This window comes from Echeneis naucrates, chromosome 11 (genome assembly GCF_900963305.1).
Source record: "Echeneis naucrates chromosome 11, fEcheNa1.1, whole genome shotgun sequence".
In the NCBI taxonomy this organism is placed as follows: domain Eukaryota; kingdom Metazoa; phylum Chordata; class Actinopteri; order Carangiformes; family Echeneidae; genus Echeneis; species Echeneis naucrates.
In genome coordinates this window covers 10,815,614-10,836,153 of record NC_042521.1, presented here as the reverse complement: position 1 = coordinate 10,836,153, position 20,540 = coordinate 10,815,614, and the positions used below count along the sequence as shown (strand labels likewise).

General features: G+C 40.5%; 1 protein-coding gene across 3 annotated transcripts; it reads right to left on the bottom strand.

Moving 5' to 3' along the window:
- Positions 1 to 87: 87 nt before the first annotated feature.
- Positions 88 to 19,936, bottom strand: cpne4b (copine IVb). 3 transcript variants are annotated; one of them, XM_029513568.1, is made up of 16 exons: positions 19,690 to 19,936; positions 15,861 to 16,051; positions 12,629 to 12,808; positions 10,761 to 10,832; positions 10,452 to 10,526; positions 9,812 to 9,895; positions 9,627 to 9,716; positions 7,765 to 7,863; positions 7,014 to 7,100; positions 6,268 to 6,327; positions 6,016 to 6,149; positions 5,708 to 5,762; positions 5,434 to 5,485; positions 4,727 to 4,860; positions 4,099 to 4,335; positions 88 to 1,030 (listed from the first exon to the last, which is right to left on the bottom strand). In XM_029513568.1, exons 2-16 carry the CDS (start codon positions 16,029 to 16,031, stop codon positions 899 to 901), a joined length of 1,662 nt encoding a protein of 553 aa, XP_029369428.1. In that variant the 5' UTR covers positions 16,032 to 16,051; positions 19,690 to 19,936; the 3' UTR covers positions 88 to 898. The 3 variants fall into 3 exon arrangements, with proteins under 3 accessions (XP_029369428.1, XP_029369429.1, XP_029369430.1); XM_029513569.1 differs by having other exon boundaries at positions 15,888 to 16,051; XM_029513570.1 differs by lacking the exons at positions 7,765 to 7,863; positions 9,627 to 9,716; positions 9,812 to 9,895; positions 10,452 to 10,526.
- Positions 19,937 to 20,540: the final 604 nt, after the last annotated feature.

The window sequence follows — 20,540 nt, the reverse complement described above, 5'->3', positions numbered from 1 at the left end:
ACTGATGGTGAGAATGTGAACATATAAACATGACTGATACACACAAACATCAGACTGCACCCAAGTGAGAAAATCAAAGTGTCTTTATTATAATCAACATGCAGAATACAGAAAAAAACCAAACCAAACTGTTTTCAGCTTACAGATGAGTATCTACCACACACACACTTATCTACCCTCCCAAAACTCTTTAAAATGTAAGAAGGTTATTAAGAAATTATTACAATTATTTAGTTCTTGATTTCCATTTAGCAAAATCTCAAACAAATCTGTAGAAAAGAACCCAAAATGCCCAAGCAAAACCTTGAATGTCACTCAAATGACAGAAATACTTTATTTCATAACTAGCAAGCCGAGGCTGGAGATAGGATATTAGCAAGAGCTGAATTATTCATGCATTTATTCAGTAAACTAACAGGGACACTATGATCCCCATAAACAACATTTGCAATGCTAATGCTAAGCATTTCTGGCTAAGCAATCACATATTTTGACATTTCTACCCACAGATCTTTTGGTTTATGTTCTTGCTAGTTATCTAAATAAGGTAGGAGTGTCATTTCTTTAGGTGGGCTATGGTTTGAGTCTGCATGCTGATTCAGAGGACTGGTCTTATTTCTATAAACATCGTTCAGATATACAGTAGATAGTAATTATTTCCCAGGTGATGCCACCATGGCCAAGCATGCAATAGTTACCAATGGAGTATTTCAAATAGTTTTACCAGAAGGAGCTAATTCTCTGAGCTAGACTACTTAATGTAGTATGTTGTGCAGTTGCGAGTACATGTTTTTGTGTGCTTGTGCTTTTGCATGTGTATAGGTAAGATACAGTACATAAATGTATATATATGATTCATACACGTGTATTTGAGTGCATGTGTGTATGTAGTCCATTGTCAGGGGCCCAAGGTTCTTGTGGACTCATAGTCCGACATACACTTAGGTTTGATGCCTTTAGCGTTGTAGTAATCCACCACCTGATTAGGGACTTCTGCCAAAACACTCTTAGCCAGGGCAGCTGGGGAGGCCTGGAAATATAGATATAGACAAAGAGAAGGCGGAGATGAATCATAAATGCACACAATTCGCTTGCCACACATACCTCTAGGAGGACAAAATTTCCCGTTGAGCCCGATGCAGCCACAGGTCTTGTCCTGTGAGACTGATGTGATCAGACAACCTCATTTGCTAACTTCAAAACATTTCCACTCTCACCTTTCTACCCTTTATTACCAGAGTTTGGTTTGTAGATTTGTTTGTAACACACAGGGTTCACATCTTGCTTATTCAGTGAAACTATGCATGAAGTCCCATTCCTTTCATTATACATTTGCTCGGTTTATGCTTTATAGGATAATCTAAATATCCAGCTGTGCTTGTTCCCGCATCATTTATGGATTTTCTTTATTTGACAAATTGCAACTCTAGTTTTGGTCTAGTAAATGTCTTCAGTCTTCTCAGAATATTCTCACAACAGGTTTGTTATTTCAACATTTGGACATTTTTCATCCTCAATTACAAAATGCAGTGCATTAAGACTATTATGAGCATTACTAATCAGAGCATGTTTTAACGTTACGGTCATAAAGGATTTCTTTCTGCCTTTATTTGATAGGACAACTTGAAGAGTAAAAGCAAACGGGGGAGAGAGAGAGAGAGAGAGAGTAGGGAATGACGTGGCAAATAAAAGCGAATTTGTTGAAGGGTAAGAGACTTGAACAATTTAAACCTCTGTGTATATATATACTGATATATTACATAACAAATGATAAATATTAAATATAAAAAAAATCCTCTCAAAATCCATTAGATGATATCAAGATTGCACGAGCCATAGGATCTAAACAGGGTAATTTTTGTTGGTTCATAAAAATGAGACATCTGCACATAAAAGCAGACTATCACCTCACAGGAGTAATATGATGGTTATATGTAGTAAATTAATTTTAGGTAAGCCATGACATCTGATGAAGAATGATCAGACTGCTTTGTATTTCATTCATTAAAAATATACAGTTAAACTATGAAAGCAAAACATTGATAATTGCATAATTGCATTGATGACTGAATGATATGAAGAATCTGTGAATGTACACTCATAGCAACACGTGTTAAGGGCGGACACTTGTCTGTACACAAACACTTATGCTACCCAACATATACACACGCGTACACAGGCACGAACTCATGTCCGAGTCCTCAAAGTCTGCAAGTCTGTCAAATTCCTTCTCACATCATTCCCAGAGACAACACATCATCAAAGTGCACCTACCTGGGCTCCTTCCCCCTCCTCCTCTCAGTTCCACCCTCCCTCCTGCTTTCTTTTCTCCACTCCTATCTACCTGTTATCCCCCACTCCGCCTGTCACACAGCAGCTCTGTCCTACTAATCCCTTTTGAAAAGAGACGACAGAGCAGAAAATCACCTTTCCACCTCTGTCACACGCTCCCTCACTCCCTTTTGTCTTTAGCATCGGTCTCCTGCTGACTGCCACCACTACTGAACACCACCACTAAAACCACTGAGACTGTCTCTCTATTTCTTCCTCCACCACCACTCATATTTATGCTTCACTTCTCATCTCTGCCTGTTTCTTGATCAATGTGCTTCTGGATATATACTACATATGGCCTTCCCCACTCTGTGTCAATGCAGCACAGATGATTTCCCAAACTTTCAGAGATCACCATAACCACTGTGTCACCATAACAGACACAGCCAAACAGACTGTCAAATCCAGGCAAAATGGAAGCACACACAAACACTGTGTAAATAGCCAATGTGTTTTGATGAGCAGACCAAGCACAATACGCCCATATGTTCAAACTTGTTACCTTGCAACTCCTCTATAACACTTCTTGGCACCCACCCAACGTGTACACTATGTATACACACATGCACACAAACAGAATGTATTGGTCAATAGAAACTTTTTCAAAGTCTCCATTGTTCCGCCAAGCAGAGTTACAGCAGCACATAAAAATCGATAGTTTGATCGATTGATAGAGAGATCGATGGCCAAGAGAATAGAAAGTGCTAGACTGCAGCATAAAGAAAGATGAAGCAGAAGAATACAAAGTCAGCAAACTACCCCAATAATGTCCATTGACCATGCCAATATCTATCAAACTGTTACCAATTAATTTATGCCAAAGGTTGTAGCAGACCACAAAAGGCTTCTGAATGTAGCGGCCTGGACAAGAGTACATTTTGTTACTTCTTAATTCCTCATGTAATGTGGAAGAGATGGCTTATGCTATTTCTTCTTTCAACGGATGCAAAGCCTTTCATTTGCTTTGTGGACATAGTTCCAGTGCCCTTCTCCGTTCATCATGGCAGATTGAAACACAATAGCTGCAGTTTCTCTGCTTGTCTCCATGTGGAAGCATTGATTATTAGACAATATTTATCAGGGTTTATATGTGCCTTGTGTTAAGTCTGCATCTGCATCCGATTTGCAGATTAAAAAAACATGTAAAAGTTTTAATGAACCAGAAAACTCCAGCTGTTGTTTTGGGACCAAATATGATGCAGGAGAGGCAGATGTGGCTCAAGTGCTTCATTTGCCAACTCCAAAAATACAGAAAAACATATAATTTTTTTGATGCCAGGACAGAACCACAAGTATTGAAATATATAACGCAATAGCTAACCTATTGTATTACCTTTTTTATACTACAGATATTACACTATGCATAAATTTCATAAGAAATTTATACATTTTTTATGACTACATACACTTCTGTTCTCTAAATATATCTAATGCTGTTTAATGTTGTTTTTCAGTTGGAGAGAGCTTGATAGTTTTAAGATAAACAGTCTCATAAGCACTGTAGTGCCGGCTGTGAGAAAGTAGCCCCAGAAAGTACAGAAAGAGCTGAAATATAGCATCTAGGACAAACATATTTTAGAAACCTCGACTGCATTCTCATATAGCCTCTCATTTTGTAGATGGCCGCTTTCCTGATTTCCTTGGAGATTCAGTTACCTTTTCTGACTGGAATGCATTCATCAAAGCTCCTGAAATTTCGTGACATTCTCCCCTCCTGACTCCCCTCCTTTTACTCCCCACGCCTCTTCCCCCAGTAACACCCACATGTTTGAAGTCCTTGAAAGGGACAAACTGGACGATGTCACGGAGGACAGGTTCTCCCTTTGGTGAACGTAGGATGCCGTCGTCACCGTCCAATATCTGCATGTCTGTGAAGTCTGCATTGCCCACGCCGACGATGATTACAGACATAGGCAGGTGGGAGGCATGCACGATGGCTTCTCGTGTGTCTGCCATGTCAGTGATGACGCCGTCTGTTAGAATCAGCAGGATGAAATATTCCTGGTGGTTGAGATGGGAGACACAATTAGTGGGTTTAAGAGGGGAGGATGCGGTGAGGAACAAATAGATGCTCACTGAATTTTATGTTTTAAAGTGTCAGTTCTTGTCAGGGGCTCATTTGATTAAAACTCACTCTAATCCAATACAGACAATAAAGGGAGGCATAAAAGCAGAGAGGAACTTGTCTTCCAAAGCCACCGATTGGAGTTAAATTAATATCAATAACCTTTTCATTATTTTCAAATCATATCTTTTTGCTCTTCTTTTTCCAGTTTTACCTCTGCAGATGTCCTACTTTTTGACTATTCATTGCTAGTTTTCTTTGTCTCCCTATAGACCACAGACATTTGAAACACATTTCCTTTGTTATGTTCCTCATTCACTTTCTCACCATGGCCTCTTTGGTGTGCATCTCCTCAGAGGCAGATGAGGCCACTTTCTGGATGATCGGGGCAATGTTGGTCGGCCCATAAAGCTGGATCTTAGGGAGGCAGTTCTGGTAGGCTTCCACTACACCTTGGATTCCTGAGACACACAAGCTGATTCACTTTTTGCTTCTGTATTTGTCCTGTCTGTCTTTCTGTACATTACACTGAGCTTAGCAAGTCAAAGTTTTTGTGCTTGCAAAACTGTCGGCTAAAATAAATCGGATTTGTTGATTGCACTCCAAGGTGACTGGACCTTTCACAAAAAGCTTTCCTTTAAAGACAACAGAAACATCAGACGGCAGGCACACACTTTCGCGGTGGGAACACAGCTATGTGGGGAAACAAACGCAGAAGCCCATTTCACACATACAGATTAGTGTTGTTTTCTCCGTATCACAGAGCCTGAAATACTTCCTGCAGTATAACGACAAATCTCCCAGCTGTATTTGTGTGTGCGTACGTGTATGCACATGTCAGAGTGTATTTGTATGTGAAAGGAAGGTGGGGGGGGTTGATCGAGAGAGAAATATGGGACTGACAGTTAGGGAGAGACATGAGGGGGCTGTAAGAGTGTTTCTGTTCTGTGATGTATGAATGTGTTAGTGTTAGAGATAGTGCTCTGTGAGAGGCAAGTCTGTGTGTATGAGCATGTCCATGTGTGGATGCTCACCAGCACATTCAGGATTGTCCTCATCAAAGTTCACAGCAAAATCATGTGAAACCTTCATGTGGAGCAGAGAAAACATGGCACCTTTTACTGCTACAGCCAACCAAACACCCAGCACAACATGTTCAGTCCAATTTGCAGCTAGACAGATGCATTCTCCTTTCATGTTGATCAAAAGCAAACTGTGCCTCCAAAAGAGATCTAAAATCTAAATCTAAACTAGCCAAAGCTCCCTCCGCAACTGCAAACACACATACACACATCCCAGATGTCCTACCTTGAAGTCAGGTGGTATCAGAGCTCCAAAGCCAAACGCTGGAAACATTTTATCACTGCAGAATGAGAGAGGGATGAGAAGTATAGTGTCAAGATAAAGGGGGAAGGAAAAAAAATGATAGCTTTGCGATATATGAAACATCTTTCATTGATAATCACATTGAATTTCTTTTGTTCAGACTTTGGCCATTTGGTTTTGGTTCTTTGGTGGGAGAATCTAATTGTGTGCATGCACTTGCACGTGTGTGTATGTGTATGTACGTGTGTGAGGCAGAATGGGATAAATTATGATTGGTAGACGGTGTCTACCTGTCATAGTCTTGGCAGATCTCTCCTACAGCCACCAGTGCTTTGAGATACTCATTGGGCTGGTAGGGGTGGATATAGTGGAGGGAGCAGCTGTTTCTGGGATCCCCGTTGGATGCTGTGAAGTCTATTGCCACCTGGGACAGAAACACATGAACATACACACACATTGACACTCACATAACACGAGTGGGCACGGAGAGACAATGACCTACTGCTGTAGCCATTAATTGGAATAAATGTGAAAGGACTTACTGTGAACTGAATTTGGCAGCCTCCCATGATGTAATCCAGAAAGGAGTACATTTTGATGATCTGTCAGGAAAAACATTGGAATTTAGGACATATCATAAAGAAATTGACTAGATATGAAAAGAGTCTTTATTGTTCAAGGAAGCACTTTGTTGCCACAGCTTGAACCCAAGGATGGATCATTGCCATAGAACTCCTTTTATACAGACTTTGTCAAAGTGTTTTTGGATATTATGGTATTTTAAGTTCAAAGACACAAGCGTAGTTTAGTTGGTGATTGTAGCTGCGAACTATCTGCATCTGTTGACATTTTGGGTGACTTATTATTTATCATGTAAAAAATTAGAAATCCTTCACAATTCAAGCTTCTTAAAGAGTTTGCTCCTTCTTTTAGTCAATCAAAACAAAACAAACAAACTGGAAAACATGATGACTTTTATTATTATCAGAGGTTTTTCATACTAAACTTACTATTGTAACATGATAAATTGACAGGAAAGTTCATACTGTTCTTCCTGGCCTTTTTTGAAAGGATAGCTTGAACAGTGACAGGAAATGGAGGAAAGAGAGAGTGGGGGATGACATTCAGCAAATCACACAGGCTGAAACCAAACCAAACCAGCAGGACCTTGTAACCTCCTGTTCATGGGGCCTGTTTTCTAGCCGTTATCCCACCATCATAATGTAAGGTGAAATTCCTATTGCAGACAAACAGTGCTAGACAGCAGAAAGTAGGATGATCGCTTCACCTTACAGTGGTTGAGCATGACAACACCAGAATTTCTGTAATTCTTCTTCTTGATCTGATATTTTGGGTTGATGCACTCCCATTGAATCTGGGTAAACACAACACACAGCAAATTACAATAATATCAGTGGAGCAACCATGGGTGAGGCGTGTCTATGGAAGGAGGCTAACTACACATACAATATGGTTGGGAGGCTAAAACATAGGGAATAATAATAAGAAATAGAGGAACTAATAAATAAACAAATGGTGCGACACTACAACCATACCAGAAATTTTTTAAACCCGACAGGTCTGACAAATAGGTTGCATTTGCAACCAGGACCAAGGACATAGAGAGATTTCAGCTTAGACACCAAGAGGGCGGCACCTGAATTACTGTTCATATCCTATCTATGCGTGAAGCACACTACACACTCTATGTTTGGAGTTTTCTGGAGGAGCTGGTTGCACGTACTTTATGTTAAAGAGAAATATGTTATTTTCTCTCTGTATTAACTCATGTTGTGACTGTAGATCAGACTGAGTTGTCGTTATATTCTTCAGGTTTTTTTTGAGTTTGAAATGAAGTGTGGTGTATAAAGAACCACATCTGTCACCAGCCCTCTGATACATACTGTAACTATGATTCAACATCATTTTGTGACAAGGATCCAGCTGTCCAAATAAATTTGAGGTAAATAGTGTGCGGCGGGCATTTCATCCATGTGCCTTGAGTATATATATTTTTTTTCTTTTCTTTTTGTGCTCACCTGTTTCCCCTCCTGCTCTGCCCTCATCTCCTTAAATGTAGTCTGAAACTCCCCAATGAAGTCATGTTTCCCATTCGAGTCCCAGTCCCACACTGTGCACTGGAATTGATACAAAGTGACACACATACACAAGCACACACATTCATTCAGTAAGAGCGAAGCTGCAACACTTTCACCGTAACACACACACACACACAAATGGACTCAGAGGGAAATGCCATGCTGAATGATTGATAAGGCAGTGTTGGCGGGGGAGCAATGGAGCGGTAAAATATTAATCTGAGGATGCTGAGAGGGACGCAGCTTAAGAGATAGCTTTATATGTGTGTATGTGTGTGTGTAATAAAGCGTAGCAGTTGATATCACTAAAAGGGAACTAGTTGACAAGATAAATGGCCTCAATCACTGGAGAAATGTGGTGGTCAGGGCTGGAGGGTCAGCACATCACAGAAAAACAACAAGTAATTTCAAAAGGAGGTAGAAGATGTCAATATATGGGCCATCCTGCAAAGTCTGATCAATCAATCATACTCATTAAAGTTAGAGTCGGTCAGTAGAGACAACATGTCAACACAAACACACGCACACACACACACACACACAAGAAAATCCTTCTACTTTTAACACAAAAGTAATTACTATGAATAAGTCTTTTTGCTGTGGAGCTTTGTGTCCTTGTCATCTGAGGTCACCTGAACTATCTGTCAACATCTGATTAAAAACAACAACCACCAATAATCCCCTTATTTCCTACCTGCCACTTAAGCGTCTGCATCTCAAGTGTGGATGCCAATTGTGTTGTGTGTGTGTGTGTATGTGTGTGTGTGTGTGTGTGTGTGTGTGTGTGTGTGCGTGTGTGTGAGATCCTTCATGAAAGGTAACTGTGCCTTTTTTTGTAATTATTCCATGTGAGGGAGCAAAGGCGTACCTCTCTTCCACTTGTAGTTGCTGAGAGCTTTACCAGAAAATAATGAAAAAATGACAAACCACTGTTCCATTTAGTGAATACTAAGAGTTGGATGGAGCAGGAGACCAGTGAATGGAAAGAGGAAAGTAGAGGAGGAAAAATGCATTGGGAAAAATACAAAAGGAGAGACAGCTAGACACTGCAGAGTAAGGTTTATACATTTATGCATTGGTCTGTTAAAAGCCTGGTGAAGAGCAAGTACCGGTCTGAATAGAAATCTCTGCCCTGCCATTTCTCACTACAGCTCTGATGCTTCAAACAGTAGTTGGAAACCACAGCCGATGGCTTGCGCGTGCATGTATGTATGTGTGAGTGTGAGTTTGTGAGCCCTTTCTCCTGCTGTCAGGAGTCATGCGGAGTTAAGACGCCTCTGAATATTTAATGAATAAGCTCATGTTTATTCATTGAAAGAATAACTGTTTGCAACCGATGCGCGGCCACCACTTTCACACAGATGTACACACACACACACCCACAGACCTATTCTGGCAAGAATAGTTGAGCGCTTAGGACAACCACTGAGCTCTTTCACACGCGTCTGGCTCTTAAAAGAAAGTCAGCACCTGACCTGAACTCAGCTCCTGACTCATAAATGGAAAAAATTGTTGGCCATGATTGTGTATTTGGGTTAACATGTAGTCTCTACTGACCAGCTGTAACTTTATGTATACAGAGTATGATTGATTGATCAGACTCTGTAGGACGACCCATATATTCACGTTTAAATAAATAAAAATAAAAAAGTCCTTGGGTCTCATTAAAGGAACAAAAATAATGAAGTGACTGTTAGCCCAAGTTTGCAACGCTAATATGAAAGCTGATAATTTTTTGGTTGAAATAAAACAATGTTGCTCTTATCATGGCCTGTTAACAATACTTACAGCTCCAGACTCACCTTTAAGTCCCTATCATGGTCACCACTGCAGAGCGTGTTCAAGGAAACTTTGAAAGATTTCCAAACTGGGCTCAGGTTGTTCATGACCGTCTGTGCACATAATGTACACACAGAGAAAAGCATTGCAGTAATTACAGACCTGACATTTTACATTTGAGCATGTCTCAGTCTGTGGTTGTAATTACCTCGGTTCTGTGTACGAGCGACTCAGTCCCATCATCATTTAGTCTAAAAATCTCCAAAAAAGGGTCTGACTTGCTGAAGAAATCCTTCAAGGGAAAACACGCATGTAAGGCATTGCCTCAGTGCTGCCTTTGATCACCGTAAAATCATTCATACACTAACAGAATCATCATTTCACCCCCGTTTTTCTCCCTTTCTTCTGTCTTCCACCCATCCTGTTCCTGTCCTCTCCAATTTATCCACCCCTCCCTTGCTGTCTTCCATCTTTCCCTTAAGGCACAACTTGTTTGGATTAGTCATCCATGGCCGTTCATGTGGGTGCATGCATGTGTGTGGAAGCTGACAATTAATATAGTTATCTTTATGTGTGGTGGGGTGGGTGAGATAGGAGGGGGTTCTGGGGAGGGTGTTGCCCACCTATCTCAGGAGGCTTCAGCTAATGCCAGATTGTACTTATGAGAGTTACTTCATGATGAAATCCCACAGCCCCTCTTCACACCTTACCCACATACTCAGAGAGAACCTGCCTGACAGCGCACACACAAATTCATATCTCGAATGTGCCTCTCATATCTGAAAAAACAAACAAACCCCCAAATAAATTTTCAATACATTTGAAAATGCACATACTATTGCACAAACCTTGTCATCTAGTTTACGAGCACTGAAGGAGAGTTCAACATAATCATCATTACCAGACAACTCTTCAGCTGTCACCTTTACAGGAAGGAGAGAATATAGCAGGAAAGGGGGGAGGCAGGGAGAGAGTGAGAGAGCAATAGGCAGAGAGGTAAAAGAGGGAGGTGACAGAAAATGAGATGGAAATGAGGAACAGAACAGATTGAACAGGCAACATCATCAAATTAATTATCTTCAGAGTCTCTTAAGTGAAAGTGTGTGATTTACATGCACACACTTGTCAGTGTGAATGTGTTGGAGACGCTGTCATACCATTATGGAAGACTTTCCAGCAGTGTTTCCCTGTTTGAGTAGAGCTTTGGTCAGTTTCCTCTGTGAGACAATCTGGAACAATCAGAAACACATCAGCTAATGCACTCCAGCAGATCCCCTCAAAGAGACAGCTTTTAATTTTCTCTGCTGTTATAATCCCAGCTTGATCTGCCAACTCCAGAGAAGGCTGAAAGTTGATCTGTAATTAAATGGTGCAAAGACACAAGTGTGTTCTTTGTGTTCAGTTTTGATATGAAAATTTGTTTTGCAAGACTTAAATATAATTAAAGTAAATTGAATTAATTAATGTTGAATTTAATCCTGTAGCTAGCCAAAACAACACAGATAAAACAACGAGAATGCAGTGGTGAAAGATGCTAAAACACTCTCCAGAGCTGAGGTGACCTGTAACTACTGGTAATTTTGTGTAGTTTCCATTGCTACAAGTTACGATTCTGACATCCAAGTAGTGATGCAATCTCTTGTCAATACTGAGCATTGTTTTTTTTAGCACAGTGATAATATTAGTGACAGTGCATCTGTGGCAGTCTCTTCATCTGGCTATACTTGCCAGTGCTGAAACTGCCACTATATATGGGAAGACTTATCCTCTGCACAAAATGTCCAGCTGTGTTACATTTCAAAATATTACTGTCAGTGCAGATTTGTTACTATCACTTTCTTGAATTGCAATATTATAGTTATGTCTTCTTCTTGACAGAGCCCTGGATTGACAGAAGCGTCCAACATGCTGCTATTGCAAATCCAGACAAAACCTTGGCAGCATGTTATCCCATTTGAGTAGACCTCTCTGGCTCTCGCCTCCTAAATCCCCTCCATGTCAATTATCTCAGTTCGTCCAGTTATTGTAAACCCACCAGCTTTACCTTGCTGATAGTGTCTGTCAGTGGATTTTCAGTAGAAACATTTTCATTCTCCTCCTAACAGCCTGGACCTTAAAGCTATGAGACTATTCCCTTCTATTTAATATGACATTAGGTAGTAATTCCCTGAAGTCAACTTACTCAACCTGTTAATGAGCACTAGTTCCAATTTGCTTTTTAAATGCTATGTAATATTGAGAGAAAATTGTAAATAAAACAAGTCTCTGAATTTCAATTACAACTACATCATTAAGAGGGGTAGATACACCGTTTAATGTGTACAGGGCTTATGGATTAACATATGCACATATCTTGAGAAGAGAGAGTACCACACCCTCAGGGCTTTATGTAAATAAGGATTCAAGGAAATAGACACATATTGTAAATGGCAGGTAGTGACTGCAGCCCATCTCACATAAAAAGTTCACATTAGGATTCCACCCACTGTCATATTTTGCATCTCCAATCTTAAAGCTTTTCTCTCACCCTAATTACAGTTCACATTACCTGGTGCATATGCCTGGTATCTAAAAAAAGATTAGTGAACTTTACAAAAAGATCATATACTGCAGTCTGTAATAATCACTGAATGTGTGCAGGCTGTTTGTGCACTCAGTGGTCTGAGACGTACTAGCATACTGTACACTATTAAACACACAGTACATGTTAATCTGGTTCTGTTTGGGCATAAATTTACTCCTGTCATGCATTCACCGGTAGAGGTATGCTCATATCATACATATTTGTGGTTCCTATGGGTAACCGTCTCTAAAATGCTTTCAGATGATATGTTGCCCAGTGTAGGTATTTGTGAGCAGCCTAAGATGCCGTTTCGTATTTAAACATATCAAGCTGACTTCTAGGAGATGCCTCTTTTACAGGCTCGTATACACTGGAGGCAGATAGTAACAGCCAACACTGCAAATAATGAAAGTAACTGACTGCACCAATGTCTGCAAGTCACTGATGGGTCAGAAAACCAACCTGCCCTAAAGTGCACTCCATGGCTCCCAGGAAGTCGGCTTCACGTAGGCCATTGTTACCAGAGCTGATGTCATGAAGTTCAAAACGTAGCCTCTGGACCTCCTCAAAGTAGTAATCCACAAGGAAGATCTTGGAGAAGACAGGGCCGCTGCTGCTGCGTATCACCTCTGTACGATCCACCTGGAAATGTGCATGTGCATGTGCATAGACATGAACAAAGGCAGATGTGCATGGACAGACACAAACGGCTCTGGGTTAACTTCTATTTCTTGGGAATAAAAGTACTCATGCTGTGAAATGTTCTTTGGATGAACTGTAGACCCCCCGCAGTCCATTATTATGTGCTCCCCGAGCCAGGTTTTTTCACAAATCCAGAGGGCAAAATTAAAATGGGGTTATATAAAAGGCTTTTTCAACTCGCTGAAAATGCTGAAAAAAAGAACCTCCTTTACCTTCCTGCATTCTGTCCAATGGTCTACTACTACCAATTATTTATTTTTAGATTTACTTATTATGTGCTCTTTTGTTCTCCAACTATACTGTACATCACTAAAAGACCAATTACAATTTGTAATATCACTTTTTTATTTTTCATTTTCACTATTATTATTTTAAATTGAAATGTATTGAATGCTATTTAATGTTGGTAGTTTGATTTGATATGGAGAATTTATAGTCTTCCCAAAGTGGACTGAAGAATAAAGCTTTCACTCCATATCCAATACATGATTTAGAAGCTCAGCAGACTTTTCAGCTGTGCAGCAATTATCGCAAATAGCCATAACCACAATGTTTATACTTATCAACCAGAAAGCTGGTATTGTGGATTTTGAACGACGGCTTAGACTGTTTGACTGAATAGAGAGGCGACTATAGTTCTAACATTGATCTCAGATTTCTGCTCTCTAACATCCTAACACAAAAAGAACTAGAAAACAAACCTCTCTGTGCTGCCAACAAAACCTATTCAACTCTAACAGCAATGACTGGTCCTTTTTATTGTTGATAACCCTTCAGCAGACACAAACACACAAAGAGAGAAGTGAATGGCACACCCGCAGACATTACTTTTTTTGACACTTAAGTCAATAAACTGGCATCTCGTTAAAGCAGAAAGATTGTGAGCACATAAACACACAAACACTCAACAATTATCCAGTTCAAAGACTAAATCTGATGGGCACTGATAACAATAGTCCATTCCCTCATTCGCACAAAGGGCCTTATCATAACATACACACAAATTCTCTCTCTGTTCCACACTCACACAAATTTGTGATATCTCAAAAAAATGATAATGGGAATTATACCACAATACTTTCTGAGTACTTGTTCTTGATCTCTTGTGTGTGCACGCACAGTGTGTGTACAACAGTGTGTGTTTGTGTAACCGGGTGACGCGTGTGATTCCACATTTGTGTATGCACGTCTCTAATAGGTATCCAGCCATTCACCGATATTAATATTAAAACGTCACGGTTAATTTAATCCCAAAGGCTCCGCTGCACAGTTTTTCTCTTCTCACTCCCAAAAAAACGGACACTATGCTGGTAGCCTGCACGGAACGAAAACAAAGTTACACCAGAGGTGCAGCTGCTCACAGTGCCGTGCGTATCAAAGGGGCAATAAAACAATGGCAGAAGGACCACGTTTCCACCTAAGAGCAAAGTGAGGTCGGCATTGTGCAGCAAGAATGACGAAACCTGCCGAAAAAAAGTTGCGGCTAAAGGTCCAAACACGTCAGACTTGATGCAGCGTTGATCGTGATCCCACCTAAAGCTGCAGCTTTATACGCCAAAGTAAAGGTAACACTTAATAACTGAGATAAATGGCGTTATTGACACTGCATTATTTTATTACAGTTTTATTTCTGACTGCAATAAATAAAAGTAACAAACAAATAAATAAAAATCTCCAAAGAATACTCATGCGATTTTATGCGTTAGTTCATTAGTAGTGTTGTGAAATTAATTAATGCATAATAATCGTGATAATCGTGGAACCGTGAATATTCCTCAGACTATAATCGCACGATCAAAATCTATAATTGTTGCATCCCTAGTCTCTAATAGCGGGTCACTGTGGCACTGAATATGTGATGATGTGAATGGGTGTTACACATTTAAAAGGCAGCCAGAATGCCCTCAGCACATGTTTCTTCCCAACAGAAGAGGGAAAGAAACTGACGGAGATGGATTTCTTCCTGCAACTCCTCAAGATGGATCTCTGCTCTCATGCTGTGCAACACATATTGTGTTGCTGCCACTGTTGTTTCATGAATAAGAGATTCTTCCTAAAATCCCTGAAAAAGCTCCTGGCTCAGAAAGACTTAGCAGCTGAAACTTCATCAATTTTCCCATGACCATTTTCAAGTGCTAACATTTCTCTTGTTGGAAAATACTGCCACTGTGCATTTACATTCTTTTATTGAGTATGATGACGTTGTCCATGATTCTAGGGAAGCTTGTTATTTTCATTGTTTTCAATCTTCAAATGACTGGGGCAAACAAGTATCCGGAAATAGCAGAGAAACAATACGAACAAAATCTCCATTGTAAGGTAACAAAATTGTTTTGGATAAATAAATGGAATCTTTGCAGCAGCCCACAAAAGTTATGGCTTCTGTTGTCTTCCATGACAATTGGCATTATTCATTTAGAAGAAACACACAACCCATGAACCACAAACCCACACAGGTTAGCAACACAATCACAGCTCTGTGTGATTACTTGGGTCCTTGATTAGACATAATAATTTAGTCAAACATTAATTAAATGATGTTCTTGAACAATCTTGAGGGTTGTCAGCAGAAGACTTCATAGCAATTCACCTGCAGCAGAACTCTAAAAGCAAGTGAAGAGAGTTTTCTTTCTGGCTGGAACATCGGTCATGAAATATGAAAATAATATTAAACAGCAACAATACTGTCACCTCAAAGGTTTCATAGTAGCTGCTCTATATTATCAGCTGATATTATGTATTGTCAGTATTGTCAGTGCAAAAAGCAAAGCCTCTAAGTATTTTGCTCATTTGCAGCTGGATGTTTTTCCAAAGGTTTAATGAGTCGTGTATGCAAGGACATTTCAGAACAACTCTCCTCATTGATGCTGCTGTTATGCCTTCATCTTCTGCTTATAAAACCGTGTTTTGTTTTGGTTTTTTTTTTTTTTTTGCTTTTTTATCCATTACATGCCTCACCATCCCCTCTTTCCATCCCTTCCCACAACTGTACCTCAAACCACTGGCCGTGTGACTGCACCTTCAGCACTACGCAAGGGTCTGGTTTGGAGAGGGCATCACGATCCGAGATCCCCCGGCAGGCCACTCTGAGCTCCACTTTGGTCAGGCATGGAGAGCTGATGAAGCCCAGCGTGGCCTCGGCAGACTCATAGATGTTACTCATGGTGAATACGCAATCACACACTTACGGGAGAGAGAGAGAGACAGAAAAAATGCTGGGTTAGTTTGTAAACAGATAGATAGATAGATAGATAGATAGATTATATGCATTGTAGATCATTTGAAGTGTTGTTTGCTTTGACATGAGCAGATGCTGTGGGCCTGACTAAGCAGACAGCAATCAAACTGTTCAAGGTCAAGACTCCACTGAACATCAGATAAGGTGCCTAAATACACACAAATGTACGCAAATGTATACTGTACATTATCATCACAAACAGCTACAATTATGCATCCTAACATGATTACATTGGTTAATCCACTTTTTTTTTCCACCAGATTTATGTACATAAAATCCATCAAGATTAACAGAAAAATGCCCATTCCAACACCTAAATAAACACACAAGCAGGCACACGCACACAAAGCTCTGCTGAGTAACCAACAAATGGGCAGGTTTCTCCTCAGGTTTCCACAGAGTGTATATAGTGTGCATAATCCCTACACAGAGTACTGTCCACCATCTAATCACTGCGACACAGGGGTTTTTTTTTTTTTTTTTTACCAGTAGAACACTTACACAGCCAAGCTTGGAAGGAAATTACCTATTAACTTAAAAATATCTGCTGTTTTTCATTTGTTCAAGGTGAGTGTTCTTGTATTTCACCTGAGGTCAACACAATTCTTCCAAGAATTAAATTACATATTGTGACAGCTAACAGGAAGGGAATTTGTTGGATGCCTGCATCTCATAGAAGTATTTGTACATGGCAGAATGGCGTGTAATAGTCTGTATGACATAGGCATGGCCATAAAGGATCCTACAGGAACTATGTATCCACCAACTACTCACATACTGGGCATGAGCAGAGTCACCTTGATTGACATCTTTCTCACTCTTCCTATACTTCTGTTTCACCTGGTTAAGTGCAATTAACGTTTACAATGTTAGTTCTTCATAGCACATTGGTTCCCACCACCTCATGCAATTAGAGCCATATAATTTACCTCTAACCTTAAAAAGAATCCAGGAGTGCTGAAAAATCCTGCACAGTCTCCAGGGCTTGTGAGGCCATAATTTGACAGTCTGAGAAATACGCTTAATTGCTATCTTGCTGAGAATGAGATCAGGAGCTAAAAATTGCTCGAGGTTTTATGTTAATTCTGAGACAGTTTGCTTAGCTTTAAAATAATGTTTGAAAACAGATATATGAAGCCGCCAAAATCATGTTTACCACCCAAAGCCAACAAAATGAATGGCTTCGCTTAAGGTTTCTAATGAAAATGACACATTTGTGTATAAACAGCGTGCTAGGGAACTTAACAGGTGTTGACAGGCAGACCTTTATATCTTGGGACATGGCCAGGCTATCATGGCAGTAGTTTTTTATTTAATAGATAGTATCATGTAGTATAACAGTGATAAGAAAGACTGATGTCAATCTTCTACAGTACATTGAATAATAATATCTTTGCAACATTTGCTCTTTAATCAAAGGCTAATTTCTAAGGCTGGATCAAGGTGAGGCTTACTTAATTCGAGCTGTAAAATGTATAACCATTTAATTAAGAGCATTGCATTGCATCAATAATTAAGATCAAAATACATGGACTCATTTTCCTGGCCCATCATGTTCGTGAAGCATTGATGTGAAACCACAGGTAGCCCCGGGTCTAGTTAGTCCACACTAAAGGATAACAGCAGGTCTGATGTGCTAGATAGTGCCAACTGAATATTAATGCAATGGTCTAGTAGAATTGTCCTTTGGGAGCAAAACTAGTGGAACTGGGTCTGACTCTGACCTGGATGGCTCTCTTTCTTTATCTCTTACTGTCTTCCATAATTCATGTTCGATGTGTGTGTTGCTGCTGGTGATTATTTTTAGCTAAGCACAGTGAATGGTCTGTATATACAAACTGAAGCTCACAGGGCCATGAGACAGGTGTGTGACATACAAATCACCTGTGAGTGGGAGTTGTACCTCCAAGCCTTGTGCATGCTGATACATCACTGTGTGTGCGTGTGCTTGTGTGTCACAGAGTGAGAGTGTACGAGATGCAGCAGATGTCTGTCTTTTCCGCTTGACGACAGATGACACTGATAGCAACGGAGGCTGTGGAAGCCAAAGTTACTGTAAAGGAGCTGTGTGAAGAATCTGCCTTTACATTACAAAGCACCGGCTGTCACATGTGTTGCATATTGCCAGAGATGAGACATAATTTTTATATCCCACTTCTCACAGGATCTTGCAAGAGCTTGTTTGGGTTTAAAAGTTGAAAAATGGTTTTGTTTATTTTGATATTTATTTAAGTTGATATGAACTAAAGGCAATATGGGGAGGGTTTATGTTAGGGTTCGGGTTAGGGCTGGATGTGTAACAATATATAAACTGGCACATTTGACAAGAAATGTGAAAAATGGAGTACTGTGTTACTGTCGATAAGAGTAACTGTCACAAACGGAGGAGTGCAAATTACAGAATGGTTGGCTGAATGCTTTGTGCCAAAGTGACCTGTGTGCCCTGAAATAGGTATGTAAATAAAAAATGGGGCCTAAAATAGCTATGATTGATTGGTGTAAGACATCTTAAAATCATTTCAAGGCTCTTCACCATCAGCTGTTATTCTCCATACTGTGACACTCAATCAAGGTTTAGAGCTCAATTACCATGATCCTTGACTGCCTGTGTGTGTGTGTGTGTGTGTCCCTTCACCTTCACATGTACACTTGCACTTGTTTAGAGTGACTGTGACAGATGTGACATTATTGATTCAGCCATGGGGAGGTCCATGACACTCCAGTACACAGTACACAGTAATTGCTCAGTCACATATTGATTACAAGGTAAAGAGGAATACCACTCCCATCCAGCCACATCACAGGCATCAGTAGTTAAAGAAATATGTGGTACATCATTAATAAACCCTATGTGGAATATCAATTATGACAAGTGGCTGAGACCTGAGATTGACAGCTGAAAGGAGAGACACATAAAAGGCAGCTGGGCTGGGTGAAAGGACAGAGAGGAGTTTCAGAAGTGAAGCAGTCTTGTGGTGCAAACTCACAGTGTTGTACGCGCTGACAGAGAAGGAGAGCCTGAAAGAGTGAGGGGGACAGAGGTTGTGAAAGAGAGGATTAGAAAGATGGAGTGAGAGAAAGAACTAGAGAGAGGTAGGCATATGTGAATGAATGAAGGAGAGGGCAGAGAGGGAAAGCTAGAGGGACAGAGAATGAAGAGGATCTCCTCCTCTCATACAGCTTATCTTGCCTTAGAGCACTCCAGCAGAATACAATTAAAGCAGAAGATTTCTAAGAAAACACCACTTGGTGTTTGCTAGTATTTTCTCATTTTGTCATATTAAGCATCGCTGAGGTCCCCATGGATTACTGTACAATGATATTTTGCTACCCAACCAAAAAAAATCAAAATAAAATAAAATAAAATAAATTAATTAGAAAAAAAAAACAGATGGTAACATGAGCTGTTGAACAAAAAAATCAGCTGCGTGGTTATATTTTACTCTCGTATAAAGAGATAAACATCTGATGCCACCACACATCCATTATTTACTACACACTACAGAGAGAATTTGGAATAGTCCGTGCACAGCAAGGCATGCACCATCCGGGCTGCTCCTCTCCTGCAGAGACAAGAACTCACCTCAACGACCAGGAGAAAAGATCCGAGTGGAGCCAAACAACTTCACGGCCGTCCACTTGACAATCACGGACAACTAACCACCTCCAGACCCATTTCCCTCCCCTCACTATCTTTGTCTATATGTTTTTGCCTCTTCTCCCCCTCCCCGCCACCACTATACTGCAGAGCTCGGTCGGTTTGGCGCTGACGGCCAAACGGGGCTGATTTTTAATTTCCACAGGACGAGCGCGGTGTGGATGCGTGATCCGTGCACGTCGGGTTTCACTCTGGGTGAGAGACGGGGAGGAGGAGGACAGTGCGCCTCTTAACTGGAGTTTGTAATCCACTGGGGATGGATGGGGGGGGGGGGGACCTCGGGACCTGCGGCCGTGGAGAGCGGTGCAGCTGCGCCATCTCGCGGTGCTGAGCGTGAACTGGCGCAATAACAGCTGATTTTCTCCGGTTCTCGGCTTTGATTGCCAGCGATGCGCCTCGGTGGTTTTATAATAAGCGGTGACCACACACCTGAGCCCACTTGGCAGGCGATTTAAAGTTCACGCCGCGCTCACTACATCCACTTCTGATGAATTCACACAGCACTGGCACAGCATTTCACTGATTGTTGCTATTTCTGTTTGCAGCATGTCTCTTCAAGTCATTAAGTTGGATGATTAAATGACAGACAGTTTCCACTGTTTTTCGTCGAATTTCTTGGACGAATAACCAGAAAAAGTATTAGCCAGTTAAACAATAATGAAAATAATGTTTAATTGCCGCCATATTTATTGCTTGTATATATCTGTTAAATCTGTTTATTAACAATGTTTCATGTACTGCAAGGTTATGGCAAAAGAGTAGTCCTAAAATGCAGT